This window comes from Lynx canadensis, chromosome B1 (assembly GCF_007474595.2).
Source record: "Lynx canadensis isolate LIC74 chromosome B1, mLynCan4.pri.v2, whole genome shotgun sequence".
In the NCBI taxonomy this organism is placed as follows: domain Eukaryota; kingdom Metazoa; phylum Chordata; class Mammalia; order Carnivora; family Felidae; genus Lynx; species Lynx canadensis.
The window spans coordinates 6,145,320-6,171,728 of NC_044306.2; the positions used below are offsets into that span (position 1 = coordinate 6,145,320).

A 26,409-nucleotide genomic window follows, 5' to 3' on the forward strand; every position below is an offset into this window, starting at 1 on the left:
CCGCAGGAAGGGGCGCCGTGCCGAGTCGCGTGTCCCTGGAGCATTACGAGGTCAGGAAGAAGGGCAAGAGGTCCACGGCAGTGGCAACCCGGGGCGGGAGGGAGTTAGGGAAGGCGGGCCCTGGCAGCCAAGCACAGAGGGTGATGGGGTAGAGGGAGGGGCCGTGTGCCCAGCATCCTGCGAGAGGACTCGGCCCTGCGAGGTCTTGGTGGGAGGCGCGTGGACGACAGGGAGGAGGGGCAGGAGAGGCGGGCAGGGGCTGCCTTTTCACGTTGTGCCGGGAAGGGACACAGGAAGCAGGGGTGTCTGGAAGGCGTGGGAAGCACGGGAGGTGTGGAGGAGGAACAACCACACGTGTGCGCCGTTGTGCGTGCAGCACGTGGCTCTCCTCCGCACGGAGGAGGAGACCACCGGTGAGGGGGGGACGCACGGCTTCAGAGGGACGGGCCGTCCGCAGTAACAGGTGCAGCTGCGCCTCGGGGAACTGGCACAGGGTCCCTTCCGGATGTGACCGTCCTCAGTGACAGGAGGCCGCAAGGAGGGTGACCCGCTGGAGCCCCGAGCAGGGCGAGAGCCGTCCATCCAGGGCAGTGGGGTGGGCAGGGTGTAGAGTGCTGGGGAAGGGACTGCGTGAGGGGCCGCGCGTGGGAGCAGCCGGGGGTGGCCCCCTCCAGCCCCCAGCCCTTCCTGCCGTTCGGTGCGTGGACCAGGGCGCCTAATGGGTGAAGGGGTTGGGGGGCCGTGGGCCGTAAGCTTTGGAGGGGAGAGGGCATCCCAGGGAGGAGACTTGGGTTCCAGGGGTGAAGAAAAGCCCCTCAGGAAGGAGGGGTCCAGGGACTTGAGAGGACGGGTGTTCCAAGGACCACTCAAGTGAGGGACAGTGAGCTGGGACAGCCACCAGGCAGCGAGAGGAAAGGCAATAGCAGGGAGGTTGATGGGCCAGGCTACCTGAGCAGGAAAGACTCGAAGCTGGGGGCCATTTAGGGACGGAGAAGCTGGTTTGGAAACCCCAGAGAGGGTCAAGGACAGGTTGTCACTGCAAATCGAGGGGTTTGTGCAGAATTTCAGGAGTCACTAGGTCGTCTCGTTTGAAGACCTCGTCTTCTTAACAGTTGTGACATTTGCCCAGATCCCATCACAATTAAACAACACAACACTTTTTAATTTCAGGACCATAGACATTGTTTTCTGTCTCCAGTGCCAATGACGACCAGTTCATTTTACCTCTCATGTGTTCAAGCCATTCAACATGGTCAGGTGTGGGCATTGACATTTTTAGATGGTGAAACGTCTCTTTGTATTTTGCGTTTCCAGTTGCCTTAGGGCCTACCTCTTCTGAAATGGTTGGCGCTAGGATCTGTTTTCCGAGGCAGCTCCTGGGGACTTCACCCCCAGGTGACTTACCGGGAGCCGCCTCATGTTCCTGGGGCTCCTCTGTCCCTCCCTCCCTCCCTCCCAGCGCCCCACAGAGGGAGACCGACGGGCATCCTGACCCAGCCCCTTCTGCGCCCGTGTCTCGTCTGCCTGCCTTCCTGAGGAAAGCCCTCGGGGTGTGGCAGGCCTGCTTTGTGGGTCCATCCGATGTCGTGAGGGCAGGGCCAGCAAACCCACGTGACCGTAGGTCTAAGGCCAGAATGCTCCGTCAGCTTTATGGACGATGGAAGTTATTCTCATCTCCTCCGACACCTGTTTGTGTCTCCCAGTTGGTGTTGAACCGGGAGAAGAGAGAGGTACCATTTATTGAAAGCCTCAAAACCCCAGTGGCGAAGCTTTCCTACAAGCACCGTGCGTGGCTCTCTTACTGACTCTGGCGCTAGCCTGCCCCCGTTATAATAGGAAGCGTCCAACACAACAGGATTCCTGTTGAATTTGCCTTCTTGCTCCGTCCTGAATACACTTGCCCTTCCACTCGTCTTGTCCTGCCCTGCTTCATTTCTTGTTGGAATTACTGCAGCTCTTTCCTTTGAGTCTCCCTTTTTCTGATTTCCACATCTCCTTACTGTCTGCAGCGTGGTCTAACACGTGGATTTCGTGGCTCCCCATTAACTAGATAGTCTACTACTGTATAATCGTGACTAGTCTGGCCTCTGCTTATTCAGCCTCCTTACCTTGGAACAGATTTAAATGCTTTTAGAGAGTAAGTTTTTGGAGGCACCTGGGTGGCTCAGTCGGTTCAGCATCCCAGCTTTGGCTCAGGTCATGATCTCACGGTTCATGAGCCCATGTTGGGCTCTGTGCTGACAGCTCAGAGCCTGGAGCCTACTTTGGATTCTATGTGTATGTGTCTCTCTCAAAAATAAACATTAAAAAAAAATTTTTTTAAGTTTTTCTTATTGTGGTCACCTGCCAACCCCCTCGTCCCTCCTGAACTATTTGTTCAAGCATGCATGATCTTTTGGACACTGTTGACCTGAAGCAACCCCACCATGTGTTTTTCTGCAAGCAAACATCTTTGTACTCATTCTCCAAGCCAGAAGCTACCACTGTGAGGTCTAGTCAGGCTCTCGCTCCAAGACATGGCATGCTGTGTTGTAGTTGTTAATACTGTACTTTCTAGAAAGTCCTGGAGAAGCAAACACTGTGTCCTTGCGTTTTCATGTCTATAGAACTTAGCCTGAGCCTCAGATGAAGCGACAGACGGAGATGTGGGTTCAGCACCTCCACCCCAGGCTGCTTGGTGATGGGCAGTGGTAAGAGGATTTTGTGTCTCAAAGTGCAGGAAAGCTTTGCCAGGGTCTCTGATGTTGGATGTTGTCTCTCAAGCCTCGGTTTCCTTGTCTGTAGAGTGTGAGCCATGGTCACTGTGATCTCCCAGACCCTTCCCACTGCTGACGTTCTCTGCCTTTGTGCTGTATCGCCCATCACCTACGAGTTCCACAGTTGACACTGGCTCATTGTTTGGTTCTGCCCTCTCTGGTGTTGGTACCGAAGTATGAGGACAAACAGACACAGGGCCTCGGTGCCCTTCCTAGTCTGGCTGCCATGGCTGACAGAACACTTTGATGGGCTCAGCCTCCCACAGGGGACCGTGAGAAGGGATGGGGGCACCTGGGTGGCACAGTTGGTTAAGCATCTGACTCTGGGTTTTGGCTTGGGTCCCGATCTCGTGGTTTGTGAGATCCAGCCCCATGTCGGGCTCTGTGCTGACAGTGTGGAGCCTGCTTGGGATTCTCTCTCCTCTCTCTCTCTCACATAAATTGTCCTTGAAAGACAAATGGGATATAGGCAAATGTAGGGCTGGAAAAGTTTATTTTTTATATTTCTATTTTCTCTTTGACATGTTGTCGTAGCATACGGTTCTGTGCTTGCCCACCTATAGATTTGGATATCCGCCCTAAGCACGGGGCATTGAAACACATTATGGAATTATACAGCCTACACAGCCAACTAAAACTACAACCCACCATGCATCATGAGACCCCTCCTATATATTATTGTTGCTAAAATGTAAGAAAGTGCAAGAGGTATGGTGTTATTTCATTTGTTGCACACCGTGTGGGACTAGGGATTTTATCCCTCTTTTACCTGTGAGGAACAGAGACCGTGAAGTCATGCAAAAGGCCAGGCCTTTGGGGCCTATTCCAGCCTGATGCCACCACGTCCTGGGCATCATCGGGCGAACCGAAAACAAACCAACCTCCCTGAGCTTCTGGTTCTTCCAACGTAGAACCAGAGAATTTTGCTGTGAGAATTTCCTAATGATGGGCTTGTGCCTCTTCTGTGCGTGGCTTGTGGGTACCTATGGAAACTGTCAGTGATTCAGAATAATCATCCAGGTGAGCTCTACCTGGAGGGAGAAGCAGATTTACTAATTGAAATCTAACACCCATGCCCGGAGTCAGTGAGCCGTCAACACCCTCCCAGCCGTGCGGTAGATCACTGGGGGTCATGGAAGCTGGAAGCACCGGGGCACAGGCATTGCTCGGCTCTGTCAACAGTAGGGTCTGCCTTGCAAATAGAGTGCAAGGTTCCGAGCCGAAATCTGTTAAATCCGTACAGCTCTTTTTGGTGACGACACAAATGCAAAGGCAACCTTTTACAAAGCACAGTTCATACCTTTTTTGTTTCACTGACTTAAGACCCTTCCCTTGTAGTCCCTAATCCTTTACAACCCAGAGTTCAAATGAAGAGCTTGTGGCAGAAAAAGTTTTCTGTCTTCGGTCAGCTCTCTCCTTGTCTTTTTACCCACACACGCACGCAACGTAAATGTTAATTTATGTAATGATTTTATGACTCCGTGGGGAAAGTGGGAGCTCTTCTGAAATCCACCCCGAATTCAAATGCACCCTGACTACTGACCCGTCCTGTTTTATCGTGGAGGCTAATTAAGCCTAGAGGAGTCCGCTAATCCCCTTTCCTTCCATGATTTTTCAACAGATACCCTGGGCTTTGCAGGGAGAATTGAGTGCTTCATTGAAAAACTGCACTTTTTTGGACTGTGGTCACTTTTCCGGCTGTCCGATCGTGGCCCACACCGCCCCTAGCCTTTCCCAGCTCTGTGAGGCGCAATGACCGGCTGGTGGTGCAAATGAATCTTGTCTGTGGGCAGGAGCTAAATCCTGTCTGACGGAGGGAACGCCTCACCCCCGTGGAAGAGCCAGTATTTTGCATCAGTTGCCGGTCCTTCCCCATACACCCAATCTATGGATGTGTCGGTTCTCCTTGGAACCATTACAGCATCGGAGTTAGATAAAATGAACCAGTAAGAGAGTTACGATTCTCCAAAAAAAATTAACAGCTTTTAGCAGGAAACTCCTAGGTCAATGTAGACAGACCTGGTTCTCTCTGAGGGTTTCTCTGAGTTAAGAACAGAAACAGCTCACCACAGTCAGCCCTGCAGTGAGCTCCCCTTTGGCACCCACACCACCCCGACCCGTTTCTACAGTTGGCAGCATCTGTCGCACGCATTTGTTGAAAAGTGTGAAATGGAACGAGAATTTAGAACAAATTGCCAAGAAGGGCTATTGCAAAGGGGCTTGAGAAGGTAAGGATAATGCACAGCATGTTAACTTTGAAATTTGTGCGTTTGAGGCTTTTCTTCTCAACCATGAACTAAGAGAAAGCCTTTCGGGGTAAAGTGGCGCGGTCGGAGGGCGTCCTCGGGCACCTACGGCATGCTCCGCTGCCCTCTTCGCTTTCTGTGCTGCTAGTAACCTTTTAATTCTCAGCTGGTTTTCAAGAATGTACCCGTGGGGACAAAACTGTGCTTTGGGCCAGAGAGTCAAGTTGACTAGCCCTGGTCAGAATTCGTAAGGCAACAGCACATACAGCAGTAAACCAGTTTTACCGTCGTGCCTTCAGAGACAGAGCGTGGTCTCCAGGATAAGGCTGCCCAGGAACTTGTGTCTACAGACTCGCAGGGACAATAGCCAGGGCAGTCTGTCCTCGGGGACTGTTGGGGAAGGATCACATTCTGGAGACCTTCCGCTTCGAGAATGAGTGTAGCTGAAAGCTCCGTAACAAGGAGAATCTCGTGTCCTATCATATTTATAATATAAATAAAACTTGCCAATCACCGTTTCTATGGCAATGAACTCCTGTCCATGCGTGTCCTTATATACATCGAGGAGTGTATTCCTAGGATAAATTCCCAAATTAATTTTTAATTTTAAGTAACCTAAATCTTGATTAAGCTTTCCCAGAAATTATTTTACTTAGGATTAGAAAGTCAGCATGCACGTAGCCTCAATTATTTTGAGGAAAGAATAAGATCTTTGTAATTCTTTGCCTCCTTTAATTTCAAGCTGAATAAATAAATAAGAGGAAGTATTTTCATATGTTGACTTTTGTATTACGTGCTTTACACTGAGGTCAGGGACTATGTCTTAATCCTCTTTGCTCCCCCAGCATCTTGCACGTGCCTGGTAGGGAGTAAGCACTCAATAAACGTGGGAGGGGAATGAAGAACCAAAGCAATCAGGTACTCAAGTCACATTCTAACCATGTGAAAGGTTTACACATGTCCTTTCCTATTGGGTTCAGTATGGGTTTGATTTACTGCTTATCCATATACCGAGATACAGACTTGATCTTGCTTTGTTGTTGTTGTTAAGAAAAATCATCTCCTGGGGCACCTGGGTGGCTCAGTTGGTTAGGCATCCAACTTCTGCTCGGGTCACGTTCTCACCGTTCGTGGTTCGAGCCCTGCATCGGGCTCTGTGCTGACAGCTCGGAGCCTGGAGCCTTCTTCGGATTCTGTGTCTCCCTCTCTCTCACTCTCTCTCTCTCTCTGTCTCAAAAATAAACATTTAAAAACGAAGAAAAAAGAAAAATCATCTCCTGAATGTTTTTGTGCGTGAACATTGTACAGAGGTTAGAAAAACACATAGCAAACACTTAACAGGGGTTACCTCTGGTAGGTGGCAGGGGCCTGACGACCAGCATCTGGATGCTTTGTGCTTCTGGAAACACAAATTAACAAAAGAGGAGTGTGAGGAAGTGAAAAAAGTTTTCCCCTGACACAGAAAGAGGGAGGGGGGGGGGGCAGGGAAAAAGGATAATTCCGGGTTTGGTCAATCCAGTGACTTAGAAACATGATCCAAGATCCAGGCCTTCCCACTCAGTTATTTTCAGCATGTTTTATGGCCTCAGGTGGCTTCAATAATTCCAGATATCCTATTATCACTATGACAGAGTCCAGCCAATAAGAGAGGTATTGTTGCTTATGCATTGGTTTGTATCAGTGAAGACAGACTGCCCTCAGCAGACTTCTTCTCAGATCCCATTGGCCATAATCCTTTGAAAGGGAGATGAGATGCCCATGATTTGCCTGGACCAATCCTGAGTCCTACCTTGGTCTGGGAGGGGCGCCTGTCTTGAACACATGGCCCTGCACAGATCAGCACCCCCCAAAGAGATCATGCCCTACCACTGAGGAGGACGGGAGAAGGATGAATTTGATTAACAGACAGCAGTGTGGAGAATTTGTTCTACTTCATACCCTTCTTCATCATTTCAATTACCAACTACTTTTATAATTAGTTTTTTTAATGCATGATTATGTCAAACCTTAGTAAGATTATTTCTTGATCTGCGGTTACAATGCAACACGGTCCAGTGACTCACCAAGTTCGGGGATTGTGGCTTGTTTCTTGCAGCTTGACTCACCATTTAGCCAAAGCTTGACGAGCTTCCGCCTAAATGTCTTCGTCTGCAAAATTAAATGAAACCCTTTCTACCCCCTATCTCACAGGGAAGCTGGAAATTACTAAAAGCATTAAACAAAGTCATCACACATTGTGTGGATCCTGCACCACTTACCCAATCAGATGAAAGGAGTTACATGTCAGGTCTTACACTGCATAATTCAAAACTGGTGATGAGTAAAGAGAATTGATTCCACGGCCATATTTAAGTGTACTGGGCTGATTGTGTTACTGTTGGGGCAACGTTTTTCATCAAGAAATTTCTTTTCTTAGCATGAGAACCTAGTGGAAGAAGGTCAGTGATGGAGACTGAGGAAGGGGTCCTCTGCTGCCCTCCCACCTCCAGAGCCGGCCCCTCTCTGTGCTCAGGGGCCAGCCTCCAGCCATTGACTGGCAGGCATTTCCCTCCACACTGCCCCACGCAGGTTATGTCCCCCTGAGATGCTCCCCTCTATCCCTGTTCCCACATATCTCCACTCCAAATCCTTAATTTCGCTGAGCCCATGTATCTGAAATGTTCAGTTCTGTCCTCAGGGAAATCGGCTGATTAAAATACTCAAAATGTGGACGACAGTTCACCCTCAACATCTCCCACAGGGTAGCTACACTTAAAAAGAAGTCTTTATTAATCTGTAGTTAGTGAAATGTCTGTTTAGAGTAAGCAGGCCTTCCACTGTCCCTTGGGTCAGCCAGCCGACCACAACTTTATCAGGACCAAAAGGAGAACAATTTAACATCGTTGTTTCTGAAAATGTTTCCCACTGTCTCCGATACTGCTCATCACCATTTCCACAATGACTCAGTGAAATAAGCCTCTAGATGCTTCCCACCCCACCCCCCGCAGCTTCATGTGTTGGGGATTAGCTCTGTCTGGGACCTCCACTCCGTGTTGCCTCCTTCCCCCTTTGCCGGCACTGCAGGGCCGGGTGCAGGGCACCCCGGAGGTTCTGGTGAGAGTCACGTGCTGCGGGAGCCCCGAGGCACCTTGCACTGGCCGGTGCTGGTCCAGGGCAGCCGGGCTTGCCTTCTAGAGGCTCCTGCTTTCCCTTCCACACCCTCCCAAAGAACGTGAATAGCATTTACAGGATGCAGGTGCTGTTCTCCGCACTCAACAGTTGATTCCTTTTCAAGCTTTTGGTTTACGATTTGTAGTAATTCAAAACCTAAAAATTTTTTGGGGGGTGGGGGGGGAGGAGGGCTATAAATTTGTTTACAGTTTTGCTTGCAAGCTGCTTCAGCAAATGTCAATTTTATCTGCTCGTTATCTGTCACTATCATTAAATGTCATTACCTCCCCTGGATCCTCGGAATTCAGAATTCAGCTGAGAATGCGCACCTTTACATTCAGTCTTTTCTTCTTCCGAAAAAGGAAGGGAACTTTGCATCTGAGCTGCCCTACACGATGACATGACTCAGTGCCTTGGTAATCTTCCCTGTCTCTGCCCCACAGCTCTGCCGCCTGGAGCGCCACTTATCTGCAGGACAGTACCAGGGAACCCTGTTTGCCGACCAGCCTGTGATGTTCATCGCCCCGGCCAGCAACCCCCCCAGAACCAAGCTATGGGAACTGGTCGTCCTCTGTGGGGGTCAGATCACGAGAATCCCACGCCAGGCCGGCATCTTCATCGGACCCTCCCAAGGAAGGAGGAGGGCGACCGTCAAGTATCTGTCAGAAACATGGATCTTAGGTAGGGATCGGCTCACGGGCATGGCGGGGCGGGTGCTTCTGAGCGCAGTAGCTGTTGGGGTCTGTGGTCCCAGGCACACAAATGGGCTTTTCTGGGGGAAGCCCGATGCCCACGCCCCCCTTCCGTGTAGCCGCGGGGCTTTTGGATGGACGTCTCAGCATCCAAGCATCTGCCTTTCACACAATCCGCTAATGACTGTCGGTCTCAAGCCAATCCAGACACTCTCCTTTTTACTGTCGGCCAAAGTAGACTTCACCAGGACAGAGAGTCACCTGACTCACCTCACTAGCAAGTGTGAAAAAGGCCCAGCCTGCCCACAGCTACCCCACACCTTAAGGCCTGTCCACCCTCAGCTCAGATGGCCGCTCCCCGGGCCCTGGTCTTGCTCTGCTCCCAGAGCGGTGGGCCAGCACCCGGCTGCCAGGACCCGCTCCCCCCCCCCCACCGCCCCCCCCAGAGCATCACCTGCTTCTCCTGACACTCGTTTGTTCACCCGCTCAAAGAGCGGTACAAAAGGAGCTATAGTTTTTATTTCAAAACCTAAGACAGGAAGCCAATGTGCACGTCTGGCTGTGCGGCATTCACAGTGCTGGACACGTGACTCCATTCGGAAGGGGAAGAGGTGCAGAGAAGCTCTCTTTCCAGGAGGCTGACGGTGTGGTGACGGGCGCGCTGTGTCTGGTACCCTGGCTCTGGGGGATCGGGCGGTGTCCAGGAGAAGTAGGCCAAGCAGGAGTGGGAGGCGGGCTCCACCGGCAGCAAGGGGTCGGCGCAGGGGAGGCCGGGACGGGCGGCGCTCGTGCGCTGATGGTGCTGGGGTGCTCAGGGCCCCGCTCTGGGGATAAACCTTCTTGCTCTGGGTTTGATGAACGTACAGGCTTGCTGGGGCTCTCAGAGCAGGTCCCACAGACGGGGACACTAGAACAACAGGGATTTCGTCTCTCGCAGCCGGGGGGCCGGAAGTCAGAGTTGGTTTCTCCTGAAACCTTTCCTTCTTCAGCCCTCACTGGTCCAATTCAGTGTGAGCACCTTGAGGCGGGATCCTCACCTGGCTTCTGGAGACCTGAGAAGTGCATTCTGTCCCCTGTCTTCCTCCTGCTTCCTCCTGTTTGCCCCCCTCGTCTCTAAATTCCCAACTCCTGGCTTTCCTCACCCCTTCCCAGAGAGCATCCTTTAACAGATAAGTAGATACTGTGTCCACGTTTTATTCATAGATCACTACAGATATTTATGAATATCTTTTAAATGATTGATGGTCATCCTTTGATATATTTTGAAAGTATGGCAATCAAGAGTAATTTTTTTTTTTTTTTTTTTACTATCTGATGCAGAGTAATTTATCTTTTGCCTGGAAACTTATTTCAGAAAAAAAAAAAAAATCTATGATTTTAGCTACAGTCCAAGAGCCAAGAGGCTGTTGACTCCTTTCTAAATGCCAAGAATATAACCTTCAAAACATCCTATGTTCTGAAACAGAGGTTCTTGTTTTGCTGTTTTTAGAAAAGTGCGTGTGTCAAAATGACACCAACTGGAAACCAGAATTTTGCTTTTTAGACAGCTGTCTCGTTCAGCTAACGGAACTGTGCACACGATGGCTATCAACAGTCCATATCAACAACTAATCTTTTCAGCGTCGGCTGTGTACCGTGTGTACAGGGCCAGCGTCTGGGTCTGCATGATTGGTATTTCCAGGCTGGGGAGCTCTGTCGCCCCTTCCTGTTGCCTCGTGCACGGTCCAGCCGCCTGCTAGTTCCTCCGGTTGTTTGGCCCCTCGGCCCCTCTGCGCGTGGGTTTTTAGTAGGCAGAGGTCTACCTGCTTGACCCCAGCGCTTAACCTTCACAAGGCCCTGTGGAATTCTCCGAGATTCAGAGCTGGAGCTGGGGGCCCAAGCCTCTTTCCTCTCCCATAATTCATGTCCTGTTTCTGATTTGTCATTGATTACACCATCTGCGTGTGCCCTTGGCAACTTCCGGGTATTGTGCGTTCTGGAATCCTTGGCTCTCGGCAGCGTGGTGAAATCCTCACCCGTAAGGTGAGTCCCCCTGACTCTGGCCACTGCCCCGGTCTGCACCCGGTCCTCTGTGGTGAGGTGGGTATTAGAATGTGTATTTTTCAAATATTTATGAGTTTATGTTCTTCTCTTTTTTGAGATGAGTTACGGTAGCTCCAGCTTTGTGCACATAAAGGAGATTTCATCTGCACATCTCTACACGCGTGCACAGACCCACAAGCAACATGGTCCTGAGTAGTGCATTCCCTTTCACGTCGGGGTCCTGCCACTGGCTTGTGCTCTGACCGGAGGCAAATCACCTATGCTCTCCGGACCTAATTTACTTCATCTGTTAAACAGACTAATAACCTCTGCCCTGCTTACTTCCCTCGATGGGCGAAGGAGATCGCACAAGAGAGTTGCAGGGTATCCTCATGCGTGCTGGGCATTGTCCCGTGTCATTGGGTGACAGTGTCCACTGACACAGCAACGTTATTCTCGAAACACTGTGCAATTAAAATCCCTTTTAAGTTAAAATTAAACCCATGTTAAGGCACCGAGCTGAAAGTTATTTTGTGAGACATGATGGAAACCAATACTCTAAATTTGTTCCAACTAGAAGGTCCGCTGCCATGTAAGATGGAGTCCCTGAGGCCAGAGAGTAGTTTGCTTTGGGTAGTTCTTAAAGTCTGAAAAAAATTCTCAAAAAAAAAAAAAAGTAGCTTGTTGCGTCCACTTTCGGATTTACAGTTTGCTTTCCAAAATAAAGGTCCTAAGGTTTTGTCTTTTAGGACCTTTATGTTTATTCCTATGTTTTGTGGCATCTTTGTTTATGCAGTCACAATAAAATCACAAGGGATGGACAGGTCATCATTATTATCTTTTTTTAAGCCACTAGAAACCCCCCGAGAAGTTTGGTTTGTTTTGTTGTTTCTTTGATAGAAGGAAAGATGGACATCACCAAAAAAAAGTCTCTTTGCCTAAGACCTCCAACATCCTAGGACTAGATTCCTGCAGATAAGCCTTCTTATCCCTTCACTGTCTGATCCAACATTTCTATTTAAAAACAAACAAAAGTGTCAAATGATTATTCCAGTATAAGACTTTCTCCTGACGTCTAGCTTGTTCTTTGGAGGCGGCTGCTCAGCGGTGACCACGGAGCATTCAGCCAGCTTACCCTCCTGGCTGCTGGCATAGAACGGTGTGAACTTACGAGATCTCCAAACAGGGCTCCCCATGTCTTACTCATTTGCTCCGTGGAGAGTCTCACACACGCTGAGTTGCCTTATAACGAGGCTGTTTGAACGGCCATGATTATGTTCCCAATTCATTCCCCAGAGTCCATTTTCCCTGAAACAGCAGTATACTTAGGCCAAGATTCTCGATGAATCATTCCACCAGGAGGAGAAATGGGGATTTTTGAGAGAGAAAATACTTGTGGGCACTTGAATATGTATGAAAATAAACAGGAAAACAAAAACCAAATTCCCGGCACGAGGAAACAAAATGTTACCTTTACCTGACGTTGGAATGGAAGCATTTTCCAGTAATTTTCTTTCCCCCAGCACACCCATAGAGTAGAATTCCCATTTTACATGTCAAGAAACTAAGACGCGAAAGTCCCAAGTAACTTGGCTGGCGTCTTAAGTGAGGCCTTCGGCAGGGGTTGGGAGCCCTGAGACCCCAGTACATTCATCACTAGTCTGCGAATTTTTGTGCTGTAATCATTTCTTTTCACTCTCTTCATCCCCAGTTGGTGTTATCACTTAAGGCTGGTTTGGCCTTTCTCAGAAGACATATTTCCAGTCTCGGGCGCCCTTTTATTGTCTGGGCTATGTTCAAGTGATAAGACATACATTTTATGCTATTGTGGGAACATAGTGTACTATGCTCAACAGCGGTGCCGAAGGGGGAAAAAAAATTAGCCTCAGCATGATTTCCTTATAACTTATAAAAAGCATTTGATTTGAATGTCTCCGCATGTCATTGTTTTCAGGAAAAAGATCTCTGATAGCATGTGGGCCTTTGCAGGCTAGCGTAGATCATTGTTTCCCCAGATGGCTGACCACAGAACTAGGCCCAGGAAAATGCATGCTCTTAAACATGGCATTTTGTTAAACGGAGGCCACTCGGGAGGCTCAGCCCTTAGGGTGCATGATTAAACAGATAATATCAGGAGTCTTCAGGTCCCTGGTAGTCCACATTTTTACTGCATAGATAAGGAACCAGTCAGATGGGAGGTGAAGCCATTTGCTGAGGATGGAAAGAAGAAGAAGAGAAAGGAAAGACCCGGGGGCCAGTCTGTCCCCAGCCTGCCCCCTCCTCAGAACATGACCTGATACCACGCTCATACCTTGGCTTCCCCCCCCAGGAGTTCAGCAACCATGCAGAAAGTGGCAGTACACTTTTAAGACACAATCTCAGACAGTAAGACACATTATTTTTGTTTTGAGTTGTTCTCAAATGGATGACCTCTACCAGGCTAGAAATAAATGAGAACTAAAACTGAAACTGATTTGTGGAATTTTATAATTTCAACATCTTGTGTGTATAAGCTTTTAAGAAATATATAGCTTTTTTAAAAGTGTGTGTATGTATATATATGTTATATATATATATAATATATATGTGTGTGTATATATGTATATATATATAATATATATAGTGACTTTTTTTAAATTAATTGCAAGCTGCTGAAAGAGTACGTGTTAGCCTTGGAAAGATATGGGAAGAGTGTGCTCAGAAAGTGTATTTCCCTTTAATTGCATTCATTGGTCAACTAGTGGTCCTAGATGATTATCTTTGAAATTTCCTAACCTGTCTCACTTGGCTCCCCTTTGTGAAATTTATGCCAGCTGACCTCCAGTCACTGGATGTGAGCATCAACAGTGATAGAAAAGTAAAAAAAAAACATTTTAAAGACAGGCAGACAAACTGGAAAATGAAAGACCCTTCTCTGCACCTTACTAGCCAAGGCACAGTTTTTAAGCCTCACTTAGGAACAAAAAAACAAAGTAGAACATGACAATCAGCTACATATTCAACTGGGAACAGGAAATAGTGTAACCACAGCAACATTTTATATCCATCACCAGAAATGCAGTCATCAGTGTGGGGAATCCAGACGGCCACTTACATGCCAGCACGAAGCATTTTGGTTTCGACAGGTTCGCAAGACTGTGTCTTATGTACAAATTCGCAGAGCCCTCTGCAAGTGCTGCCATGTTAACTCCTGCGTCTGGGCCAGGAGGGTAAAGCCATAAAAGAAACTTCAAAGCTCAGCCCCCTAATGGGATGTTGCCAGTAGTTCTGGCTGTCTTTGCATATTGGCCTAGTAAATTAACACTGGAGCACATGGAACTTGGAACTTCTGTTCCTTCATTGTTGCATGTTAACCAATTAATACTGAGCATCATAGAACCTAAAGTGGTAGGCCTTTTTGTATGGACTGAATGGTGTCCCCCAAAATGTTGAAGTCCTAACCCCAGGACCTTAGAATGGAACTGTGTTTGGATATGGGGCCTCTAAAGAGGTATTTAAGGTTAAATAATATCCTAAGGGTGGAGCCCTGACCCAGCAGGACTGGTATCCTTGGAAGAAGAAGAGAAACCCCAGGGATGCACATACACAGAGGGAAAGCCATGCGAGGACAGAGAAAAGAGCTATTCCACAAGTCAAGGAGAGAGGCCTCAGGAGAAACCAGACCTGCTGGTACCTTGATCCTGGGCTTCTGGCCTCCAGAGCTGTGAGATAATACATTTCTGTTGTTTACACGGCTGGAAATGAGTTCTGAGATCATGGTAGAAATCTGTTTCTTTTCTCCATGAGGAAACAGAGATCTGAGTTTCTCCACCCGAACCACACGGTGAATTAAAGATCCAGCGTTCCTAGTCACCCTCTTCTCAGTTCAGAGGCTTCCTTTGTGAAAAGATCTTAATTCTGCTCTTGGTAAGCAGAGCCTCTCTTCATTTGTGCAACCACTAACAGCAGGGATTCTCAAACTGTGTGCTACAGAAACTGATTGTGACTGAAGGGTCCAACCTCCAAGTAAAATAACAAGAAGCTGTTCCCCATTTTTCAGGAAGAGAAAAAAATACTTGGATTAAATCATCTCATTTTTTTATTCAATTTTTATTAAATTTTGATGCTTGGGAATGAATGAATATATAGCAACAAGAATGTAGGAGGAAATGAATAATAAAAACATATCAGATATTAATAAAACCAAAGCAAAAAAGTAAGTTTTTTGAGAGATAAAAAAGAATTCTTTGCGGGAAGAAAGTCAAAAGTCAAAATCCTAGCAGTGTTGTGAAAGAAAGGAAGAGAAAGGGTCCAGCGAACAATTCTACAAACAAAACTGGGGCGGCTGCTACTACAGATACTGTAAGGATATTTCAAAATCATGAGAGCTTGCTGAATAAATTTATATCAACAAATTTGAAAATAGGGAAATGGATAATTTCTAGAAAATATTACCAGAATTGACTCAAGAAGCAGAAAATCTGAATAATTTCAACCATTTAAAAAACTGAATAAGGGGCACCTGGGTGTGGTTCAGTTGGTTGAACGTCCAACTCTTGATTTCATCTCAGGTCATGATTTCACAGTTCATGAGATCAAGCCCCACGCTGGGCTCCTGCTTGTGTGCACACCTTCTCAGAGTAAGTAAACATTTTTTAAAAATTAGAGAAGTGAATAATCAAAAGTGTGCTTCTCACCACCCATCAAAAAAGACACCTGCACAGAGTGATGTCAGCAAAATGGCAGACCAAGAAGATCCAAGCTCCCATCTTCCCCACAAAAACACCAATACAAAATAAAACGAAACACCCAAAACAGAACCGACTTTGTCTGAACAAATTCTGTAGGAGCACTGGAAAACAATGAAACGTTTACAGCAACCGGGTGAAAGCCCAAACAAGCAAAGCCATGTTCATGGCATTAGGGAGGTTTTATGGCTCCTTACTCATGCCCCACAGTCTTGGTTTCCTTTCCTCAAATTTAGACCCTATTTGTTCCAGTCTGCTTGGGAGATCCCTGAAAGACTGACTTGCTCACTTAGTCTCAGTGACTTGGAACATGTGCAGGAAGAAAGGCACACTGCTTTAAAAAGCTACAAGGTAGGCAACAAGTGTAAAAATAGATTTAAAAAAATATTTCCATGCATCAAGGGACACAGTCAATCACACAAAAATACAACCTATGAAATGGGAGAAAATGTTTGCAAAAATAGAGATGACTATTTAAAAAATATGAAGAAATTCTACAGTTCAACAACAATAAAAAACGAATTGAAAAAATGGTCCAAGTACTCACTTGACTAGACACTGCTCCAGAGAAGATATACAAATGGCCAAGAAGCACATGAAAAGATGTTCATCATCACTAATCAGATTAGGAAATGCAGATCAAAATCACAATGAGGTGCTACTGGATACCCATTACAATGACTACCATCAAAACAAAACAAAACAAAACAAAACAGCAAGTATTGTTGACGGCGTGGAGATATTGGAACCTTGTGCACTGTTGGTGGGAATGTAAAATGGTGCAGCCACTGTGGGAGACAGTATGGTCAGTCCTTAAAAAATTAAATGAAATTATGCGATCTAGCAATTTCATTTCTGGCTATATACCCATATTATTCACAATAGTCATAATGTGTCTTACCCAAGTGTCCATCAATGGATAAATGGATAAACAAAATGTGGTCTATATATACAATAGAATATTATTCATCCATAAAAAGGAAGACTGTTGTGATACATATGTCTGCTCTTACTCTTTCATTTCAACAGAGATCTAGAGTTCCTAATCAAAGGGATAAGATGAGACACACAAAGGAAATACAAAGAAAATATAAGAATTGTGAAGGAAGAGACAAGTCCTCTTCTTTGCATATGATACATTTGTTTACATAGAAAAATCTGGGAGAATCGAGAAATGATTATAACTGATTCAGCAACCTTGGTCTTTATAAGGTCCACTTAGTAAAATCATTAGCATTCTATGCCCAGTAGTAAATAAATATAAAACAGAATACAAAAACTAGTGAATTCAAGGCTAGCCCTGTAATGTCATTTTACTCACATTTCTTGGGTGGGAAGCAAAAGTTGTTATACTAGGAATAAACTATTAGACTATCTTGTCTATGACCCAGCCCACATCCTTGGTATACTCTGGGAAAGAAAGTATCCCATATGTGAACATCTCCAGCCTAATATCAGAACAGAAAAAAATGTTGAGAACTGCTCCATTCTTTTAGACCAGGCTATTTCCTTCCAATATACCATATGTCAAGTCATTCACTCAGTTTATATTTGTTGAGCACGGATCATGCACTAAACATATTCTAGGCACTACTAGAATAGGAGTTGACAAGGCAGATACAATACTTGCCCCTATGGGACTTATATTCTATTTTTTTTTAATAGTTATTTATTTATTTTGAGAGAGAGAACGAGACCATGAGTGGGTGAGGGGCAGAGGGAGAGAGAGAATCCCAAACAGGCTCTACTGGCAGCACAGAGCCCAATGTGGGGCTTGATCTCACAACCATGAGATCATGACTGGAGCCAAAATGAAGAGTTGGATGCTTAACCAACTGAGCCACTCAGGCACCCCGGGACCTATATTCTAGTGAAGATAATTTTTTTTTAAGTCCTGTTGGTGATCAATGCTATGAAGAAAACAGGGTATGAGTATTTATAGTGAAAGTGAGGTTGGCCCCTGGCGGAAGGGCTGTATTTGAGGTAAGACCCCAACGATGAACAGAAGGGTGGGCCCGTGTAGATCTAAAGCACTGGCCTTTCAGACCAAAGGAACAGCTAGGATCAAGGTAGACAAGGAGGAGAGGCATTAAGTGTGGAGTGTCTGATTGGAAATGATGCTGGAGAAGTAGCCAGAGGCTGGACCACTCAAGGCCCTCATAGACCATGGTGAGAAGTTTAGTTTTTTTGTTCTAAGAATAAATGGAAGTTACCATAGGATTTTAAGTAGGGGAATACATATCTTTAAATAGAAGCAGAGAGAGCAGTTACAGGCTCTTGCAGTGGTTTGGGTGATAAATGGTGGTGGTTACATTTAGGATGATATCACTGAAGGTGGTGAGGAGCTGCCAGGTTTTAAATAAAAATTCTAGAGCCAGTTGGCCTTGCTGATAGATTGCACGTGATATATTAGGAAAGAGGAGTCAAAGATGACCTCTAGACTTGAATTTGAGCATCTGAGACAATGCTGAGGTTTCGAGAGATCGGGATCCGTGAGGAAGTACTGAAGGAATAGTGGTTTATTCAGCATACAAAAGAGGAGCTGGCAAGACTACCATCGAAAGAGGGGAGGAAGTCTTGTTCATTGTGGTTCCAGAGAGAAGTGAGATCAACAGATGAAAATTACACAGTGGGCAGCTGTGGGCTCATTAGGAGAAAGGATTTTAGGGTCATTTGTAACCTGCTCATCCCTACTGCTAAAAGCACCTTCAGTGTCAAAACCCTGTCCTGAGTGTTCCCGGAAGCTGAGTGACCCTCATTCTATTAAGTAGGAGAGCTGACTCCTTGATTGAGTGAATGTCTGGCTACATGGCCACTCATGCTTCAGCCCTAGAATAGTCAGCTGATTGTGATAAGCTAAGATAAAGCTCCCAACAGCATTCTGAGGGTTCTAGCACTCTCTGCGCACAGTACCATTAACCACATTTGGCCGTTGGCAGTTAGAGTTTTAGTTCAAGAAAGTGGCTTGCCCACCACCACACTATAAAAAATAGCTAGCAGCATGTTCCTTCACTATCCTAATCATCAGACCACACAGAAGAAAGGCCAGTAAACTTTAACTCGTGCATAAACCTGTGCCAAGACCTGCTAAAAAACCTTGTTAAAATACAAACAGAACGTCTTTTTTTTTTTTTTTCAGTGCAAATTTAATGGGAGGTGCTCATGTACCATCTGTCTCTTTCTGCTGGGCAGACTGGCATTACTCTAACCATTACTCTGTACCATTGGTTACATTATACGGGGTGTTTGAGGGCCATTTGTATGATATGACATTGGAATTAGGGGAGTGACTATCTTTAGATGACAAACGAACTTGGGTAGAAGTCATTTTTCATGGGTGTGTTTACATTTGGAAACTTGGAAACATGAGGGGCTCCCTGGACAAGGATGTCCTGGCTGCCAGCCATCACTCAGCAGTCAAATGCTTTTCCGTTCTGAATCCCTGCTTTGCTTACCATACGCATAAGCTCAACACTACATGTACCTCAAGTACCATTTTTCAAAAGTCCATGGGTTAATTGAGCCTACCACACCAAGCGTGAGGGGCCAGCCACAGACTTTGTTGTGAGGTTACACTTAGGGTTCTATCTTATCTAAATTTAAAACTTCTTCTCTAGTCAACCTTTTTCTCCACCACAGTGAATGAATGGATGCATGGATATGTGGGGTGACACTAGATTTCACGGTCAAAGAACTGGAATAGAGACAGACATAGAGTCCCCAGATCTTACAACCCTTCCTTATACTACAGTAAAGCTGGAAGAGTGTTTTTTAGATTTTTTAGACATATTTAAATAGAAATAAATGTGTATAAACCTGTGTATTGCTTGAGGGTTCTTCTATAAATGGAGGGTTACATATTGTTCCTTGAGTTTTTATTTGACTCTCTCTAGGAGAGCCTTCCATTTTACACACATACAGCTACTTCGTTCTTTCTAACCATTGGAGGACGTGCAATTAAGCCATGCACTCCTTATTATTGGACGTTTGGGGTGATTTCCACCATTTCTGCCATTATACGCTTTATGTGTGTGTTCTAACTGGAACAGTTTGAATTCAGTTTTAAGAGATTATTTTGAGCTGTAATTATCCCCGCCGAATCCCAGGCATGCATGTTTGTGTAGAGCAGATTCATAGCAGTGACACCACTGTGCCCCAGCTTACGTGTACTTGTAAGTTTGGGTACCCACGGCTGTGCCACTTTATACTTTTACAGCATATGGACATCTCCATTTCCTCCACATCTTCACCAGTACTGGACGTTACCCATATTTTTTATATTTGGTGATCTGATAAATTAAACAAATACGTGTCATTACTCAATTTGTCGTCCCCTAATTACTAAATTACTAAAGAGTATTAATAATTAGAGAGGGAGCTATATTTCATGGGTCACCTATCCTTATCACTGGCTATTTTTCCTTTTCACGCTGTTCTACAGAATATGTGTATAACATGGACCCTCGCCCTGTGGTCTAAGTGTAAAATTCTCTCAATCTGTCTCATTTTTAATTTCGTTTATTGATTGTTGTGGGTTACAAAGGTTTTAATATTTAATTATTATTCTTCATGGATTCAAATGCCTTATTTCCTGAGGCACCTGAATTTGGGTTTCACTTTGGAAGGTCATCTCTACCCCTGAGCTCCAGAACCTGTCTCTTATCTCTGTTAATGCTTCCATCATTTTTTTAAATGTTTACAGTGTTAATTCATCTGTAACCTATTTATTGTGTGATGTGAAGGGATCATACCATCTATGTAGTACCTTGTCCCCTCTGCACTGATTTGGAATGCCCTGTGACTCACCTCTTAAATTCCTATATGTGCGTGGACATGTTTCCAGACTTTCCCATTGGTCTATTTATCTGTTGTGTGCTAATTACATACTATTTTACTATTGTAATTTTATAATGTGTTTCGGTATCTAGCATGTCAAATTGTCTCTCATTATTCGTTTTTTTCAAAATTGTCTTCCTATGTATTTTTTCTTTGGTATAAATGTCAGAATAAGTATGCCACTTTTTTAAAAGAAATATTTGGCATTTTTTTCATTAAATTCTATTTTAGATTAATTTTAAAAATCACCACCCTTTTTGTAATGTTTTCTGGCTTTGGAAAATGATATCCTGTCATAAATCTAAGTGTAAAAATTGAATCTACAGGGTTTTACAACCTGGAAAAAAATATGACTGATACACTTTAAAACTGGGTACAAAGAAAGGCTTTCTACCTATGGTTCAAAGTCCAACTGCAGTAAAAGATTTACATGATCTGAATGCAAAAACAAAACACTTTTTTTGCATCAGGAAAGTCAAAAGGCGAATAACAGAGAAAATATGTACAACACATCCACGAATAAAGGTCTGATATTAAAATACTGCTTCACTGGGTTGTGGAGAGAAGTGGTTTTACTGAGTACTAATAAGAATTGTTATTATTCTGCTGGATATATTAATTTTAATGATATATAATGTATATTATACATGTGACAAATGGTAGTGCTTCTCCCCGCTGAAAGCTGACCAGTTCAGACCTCTTGTGTGGAAGTGCGTTTGCACTGGGCAAATGATGACTAACTTCTGGGACACGATCTAGAGCTCCAGCTAAGATGCACCCCTTTTTCTTCCATCTTTTCCCCCTATTCATAGAACAAACCTATGTTTTGACTTTCTGTCTGCTATCGTTCATCATCGTGATGTCTTAAGGTCCTTCAGTATCATTTCTCTCTCCCTGTGGATAATAGTTGTAATCAATAAGTGAACTGTAGGGGCACCTGGGTGGCTCAGTTGGTTAAGCATTCGACTTTGGCTCAGGCCATGATCCCAGGGTCATGTCAGGCTACTCACTGAGTATGGAGTCTGCTTGGGATTCCCTCACTCTCTCTCTCTCTGTCCCTCCCCCACTCTCTCGCTCAAGAAATAAAAATAAATTCTAAAAACTACATTAACTGTAATTTAATTTGTAATTCAACCAGTGCTGCCAACCCATTGGATTCCTCTGTCGTCCTCATAGAAGTAGGGCCTAGAGCAGTATAGTCTCCTGCTGGCCTGTTCTGCATCTATAGTTTATCCTGGGCCGGGTGACTTCTTATGATTTTCATAAAATAATAGGCTTTCAAACTGACAGAACTAGTCCAGCTTCTTCAACTTAAATATGAAGACCTGCGTTTTAGAAACTGTGCGTACTAACTTTGTATACTAGCGAGGTAGACAGGCTGTGGATTGGTAGACACACAGCCTAGAATGTGTAGTTAGTACCGTAACTAAAACTCATATATTTATATATAAATTGCCTTGTGCCGGAGAGTATTTTCTGTAGCTAATGGAGATTACAATCCTGGTCTCTCCCGCCATGGACTGGCAAACTGCCACCCGGCTAATAGAACGTTCTGCCATGATGGGAACACCCTATATATGCTGTATCTGCAGGATATGTGCCTATCGAGGACTTAAAATGTGGCTAGTATGACTGATGAACTGAGTTTTTTCAATTTAATTTTCATTTTATTTTAAAGTTTATTTATTTTGAGAGAGAGTGTGTATGGGAGGAACAAAGAAGAGAGAATCCCAAGCAAGATCTGAACCATCAGCACAGAGCCCGACGTGGGGCTTGAACTCATGAACCGTGAGATCATGATGTGAGCCGAAACCAAGGGTTGGAGCCTTAGATGACTGAGCCACCCAGGCACCCCTTTATTTTAAATAGTCACATGTGCTATATGGGCACGTGGACACATAGACAACACGGCTCTAAACCGCCTAAGACTTTAAAATACGACTTTGCGTACATGTAAGATTATTATTTTACCTTGTGGTTGGCCATTATAAATGCTAAACTGCTTTTCTCTTTCTCTAGATTCCATCACTCAGCACCAGGTCTGTGCCTCTGAAAACTACCTGTTGCTTCAGTGATGGAGCCATCAGTCAGCACATGGCTACCGCCACCGGCTCGCAACGTTGTCTTTGGACATTCAAATGAGCAAACCCTGACGAGAAGGAAAGGACACAACATGATGCCTTTTGACACCATCACCTGTTTGCCTTGTGTGCCTTGTGGTTTTTACATAAAGAAGCTCCTTTGTGTGACTTTCTGATGACTGAATGTGTTTTAAAGAAGCACTGCCAGCCTATAGGGGCCTTTTCTGTATAATGCCAATCTTAGTATTGTGATAGCGATCATGATTAAAAGCTCCCAGAACCTTGGTCATTAAAGCACCCATAGTGTTAAATAAAGACTGGGAATTAAATTGATTAGTGAGATCCAACAACCCCCAAAGTTTCTTGGTTGGACTCTAATATCTTTCTTGGCATACCATACACTAACTATGAAGGATGTTGATCAGTTTATTAGATGTTTGTCAAAGTAATGAATGAAGACAGGTGTAGGAGCTTTGCAATAATTAACGCCACCAGAGGATCTCCAATTCTCCAAGTTAGTGTTTGGTGAGGACAGCATTACCAACAAGAGATCGTGGCCTTCACTGGCTGCCACAATGCTTGGCCTTCCTTAGAGGAAATCGGCAGTGGGACTGAATCATTACACGTGGACCCATCACCTTCTATAGGAGAGAAGTGCTACATCCCAACAGGCTGAAGGTGCCACTAAGACTCCCTCCTGATCCTGTTCCCTCCCCATGCTATCTCTTCCTCATCTCACCTGTTATTCCTACCTTAACAAATTTCCAGCCCCTCAGTGGAACAACTTCTAGAATAAACCTTCAAGGAAGGAGATAGAAATGCGCAGGGAAATAATGAAGGGTTTTCTCTTAATTTTGATATAATATATGCCCCAAATAATCCCCTCGTATTACTCATGCCCCAACAACAGTCGTTCCTTGGTACAACTCCACTCCTTCCACGTTATAAACCTTGGTTCACTATATCCATGGGAGTGCTGGGCTTGGCTACTTTGAACGTCAGGTACTTTGGCAGAGCTCTCACGACACCAAAAATTCCTGAAGAGGCTGACAAAAACCGTGCTGACGCTTGCTGTGGATCATCCCCTACCACTATAGGCCACCGACAACCACCCATCCCTAGTGTCAAGTCCTGATTCCCAATGCTGGTCTGCCAGTGGTCAGCCAAGATTCTCTTTCTACACAGCAACATTTTATGAGGGTACTGATTTGTGTCAGGAATTACACTAAGCCTCATCTATGTGGTTTCTCATTTAACCCTAACAACCTTAAAAGTTAGTTGCTACAGATTTGCAATCCCTTACCTGAAACACACAGAGTTAAGAGTATCTCAGAATTCTTTTTTTTATTTAAAAATTTTTTAATATTTATTTTTGAGAGAGAACACGAGCAGGGGAGGGGCAGAGAGAGGGAGACACAGAATCCAAAGCAGGAGACACAAATCCAATCCAGGCTCTGAGCTGTCAGCACAGAGCTTGATACAGGGCTCAAACCCATAAGTCATGAGATCATGACCCGAGCCAAAGTCGGACACTTAACCGACTGAGCCACCCAGGTGCCCCAAGAGTATCTCAGAATTCTTTTTTTTTTTTTTTTTTTTTGATTTTGAAAGGCAGGTGGCTCTCACCATTTCCATGTAAGATTGTATTGCTGAGTATACCAAGAGAAGGCAGCAAGAAAAAAGAAGGCATGCAGACTGGAAATGAAGAAGTAAAACTATTTTCAGATCACAGGATACTACATGTAGAAAATTATAAGGAAACAAATACAGAGCACGTTTAGCAAGGTTACAGTGTATGAAATTTACATAACTAGCTGAATTGTATTTCTGTTTGCTGCAATAAACAATTCACAAATGGAATTAAGAATACATTTCCAACACTGAGAATGGCTTATTGAGAAGATGGCAGAGTAGTATGGGGACCCTGAGCTTGTCTCGTCCCTGAAACTCAGCTACATCAGCACCAACCCATTTTGAACACCTAAGAAATTGAGGAATAACACAATAATCTGCAAAACTTGAGCCACAAAACTCAGCAGGTATGCTGTGTGGAGAGATGAACTGGGGGAGAGAAAAGCCACAGAGGGTAGGAAGTCCTTTTCTCAGAGAGAGGACAGAGGAAAAAAAAAAAAAAAAAAAGAAAGGGGGAGTCCATTGCATTGGTACCATGCAAGAAAAGCACTTCCCCAAAAGGTAGCTGGAGAGAAAGAGTGAAAACACAGGGGACTGAACAAGAAATCTGTTACCCAAAACCATTGACGGGAGGAAAGGAGAGGGTTTCAATACCACAGGATTCTATAAACAGTGGAGGAGAGTCTGAACTTCCACAGCTCAGTGCCTGGTGGCACTCTGGTGAGGAAGCAGGGCGAATCCCCAGGAACAGGCAGCAGAGTCTAAGGGGCCATGTGCCACATGGGGAGAAGTGGTTCCCCTGATTGGAGGGCATGTGGTAGAGGCCATACGGCCTCCCCACAAAGATCCCAGGAGACTCCAGAGAGCAGTCACATTTGCTGGTACTGGAACAAAGATGTCAGAGTGTGGTGAATCCCAGCGCCAGCTGTGTGTTGTGATTTGCCATAATCTCTGAACCTCTGCTTCTGTGCAATCGCATGAACGTTTTCTGGGGCAAGCTGGTACCCAGCCATTGCTCAGTAAGACCCTCCCCCAGAGAGTTGGCAAGAGTCCAAGCCACGGGGGTCTCTGAAGTTAGGGGTGTTGAAACACAGCCCCATCTGAGATAAAACTCTGGAGGGAGGTGCTGCCTGGCAGGCAGTCAGCTTGGACACAGACAGGGTAGAGGTGGGGAATGGATGGAGGCCTCAGACAAAGGAAGGGTGCTTGATCCCGGCTCAGTGAGAGTACAAATTTCCTGTGCCAGAGACTAGGTTGCTGGGTGAAGCCATTTCCACCTCTCCTGCACAAGCACATGTGCACACACACACACACACACACACACGTGCACCACACTGATGCACCCCAGTAAGCTAAGCAGCACCACCTTGTGGAGAACGGAGCCGTTACACCAAGCCCCACCCACCTGCACCCTCCAGACACATCCCCCAGAAGACCAGGATAAGTTCTCCATCTGCTTACTGTATGCATTATAGAGGGCCTCACAGTTTCAGTTCAGGGGAAACTGGATATAACTTCATTTGAGTTTCATTCTGTTTGCTGGTCTGTTTATTTGTTTACTTTGCTTCTGTTTTTGATGTTGTTTTTCTTTCTCTTTCTTGGATACAGAAAGGGCAAATTCTTTTTTTATTTTTTCCCTTATTTTTTCTATTTTTTCTTTATTCTATTTTCTTTAAATTTTTCTTTAATTTTTAAATATTGTTTAACTTTTTTTTTTCCTTTCTCTTTTTTGTCTAGTCTTTCAAGCTTCCCTCAACAAACAGACTGAAACATACCTAAGGCTCTAACTTCCTTTATTTGATTTTTTGTTTTGTTTTTTATTTTTTAATTTTTCTTTTTTCTTTTATTCATCTTTTTCTTCTTCCAAAAGGACAAGATGGAAGAATTCACCCCAAAATGACAGCCAGAGATTTCACCAACACAGATATGAGTAAGATGTCTCACTAGAATTTAAAACCATGATTATAAGAATACTACCTGGGATTGAAAAAAGTATAGAAGACATTGGCGAATCCCTTTCTGCAGAGATGAAAGAAGAAAAATCTAATTAGGCCAAAATAAAAAATGCTATAACTGAGATGCAATCTTGAATGGATGTTGTAATGGCAAGGATGGACAAAGCAGAGCAGTGAATGTGAATCACTGAAATAGAAGACAAAATTATGGAAAATAATGAAGCAGAAAAAAAAAAGTCCAAAGATAACAATACAAGACTTAGAGAACTCAGTGACTTATTAAAAAGGAATAATATTCAAATCATAGGAGTC

The 26,409-nt window shown here is 44.9% G+C and overlaps 1 protein-coding gene across 1 annotated transcript in view; it reads left to right on the top strand.

Moving 5' to 3' along the window:
* Window positions 1–22,868, top strand: part of MCPH1 (microcephalin 1) — a 271,811-nt gene extending 248,943 nt beyond the window's left edge. The window contains 2 exon segments of the mRNA XM_030312052.2: window positions 8,596–8,833; window positions 22,449–22,868. Of these exon segments, the coding sequence (XP_030167912.1) occupies window positions 8,596–8,833; window positions 22,449–22,504 (294 nt within the window). The 3' untranslated portion in view covers window positions 22,505–22,868.
* The last annotated feature ends 3,541 nt before the right edge of the window (window positions 22,869–26,409 follow it).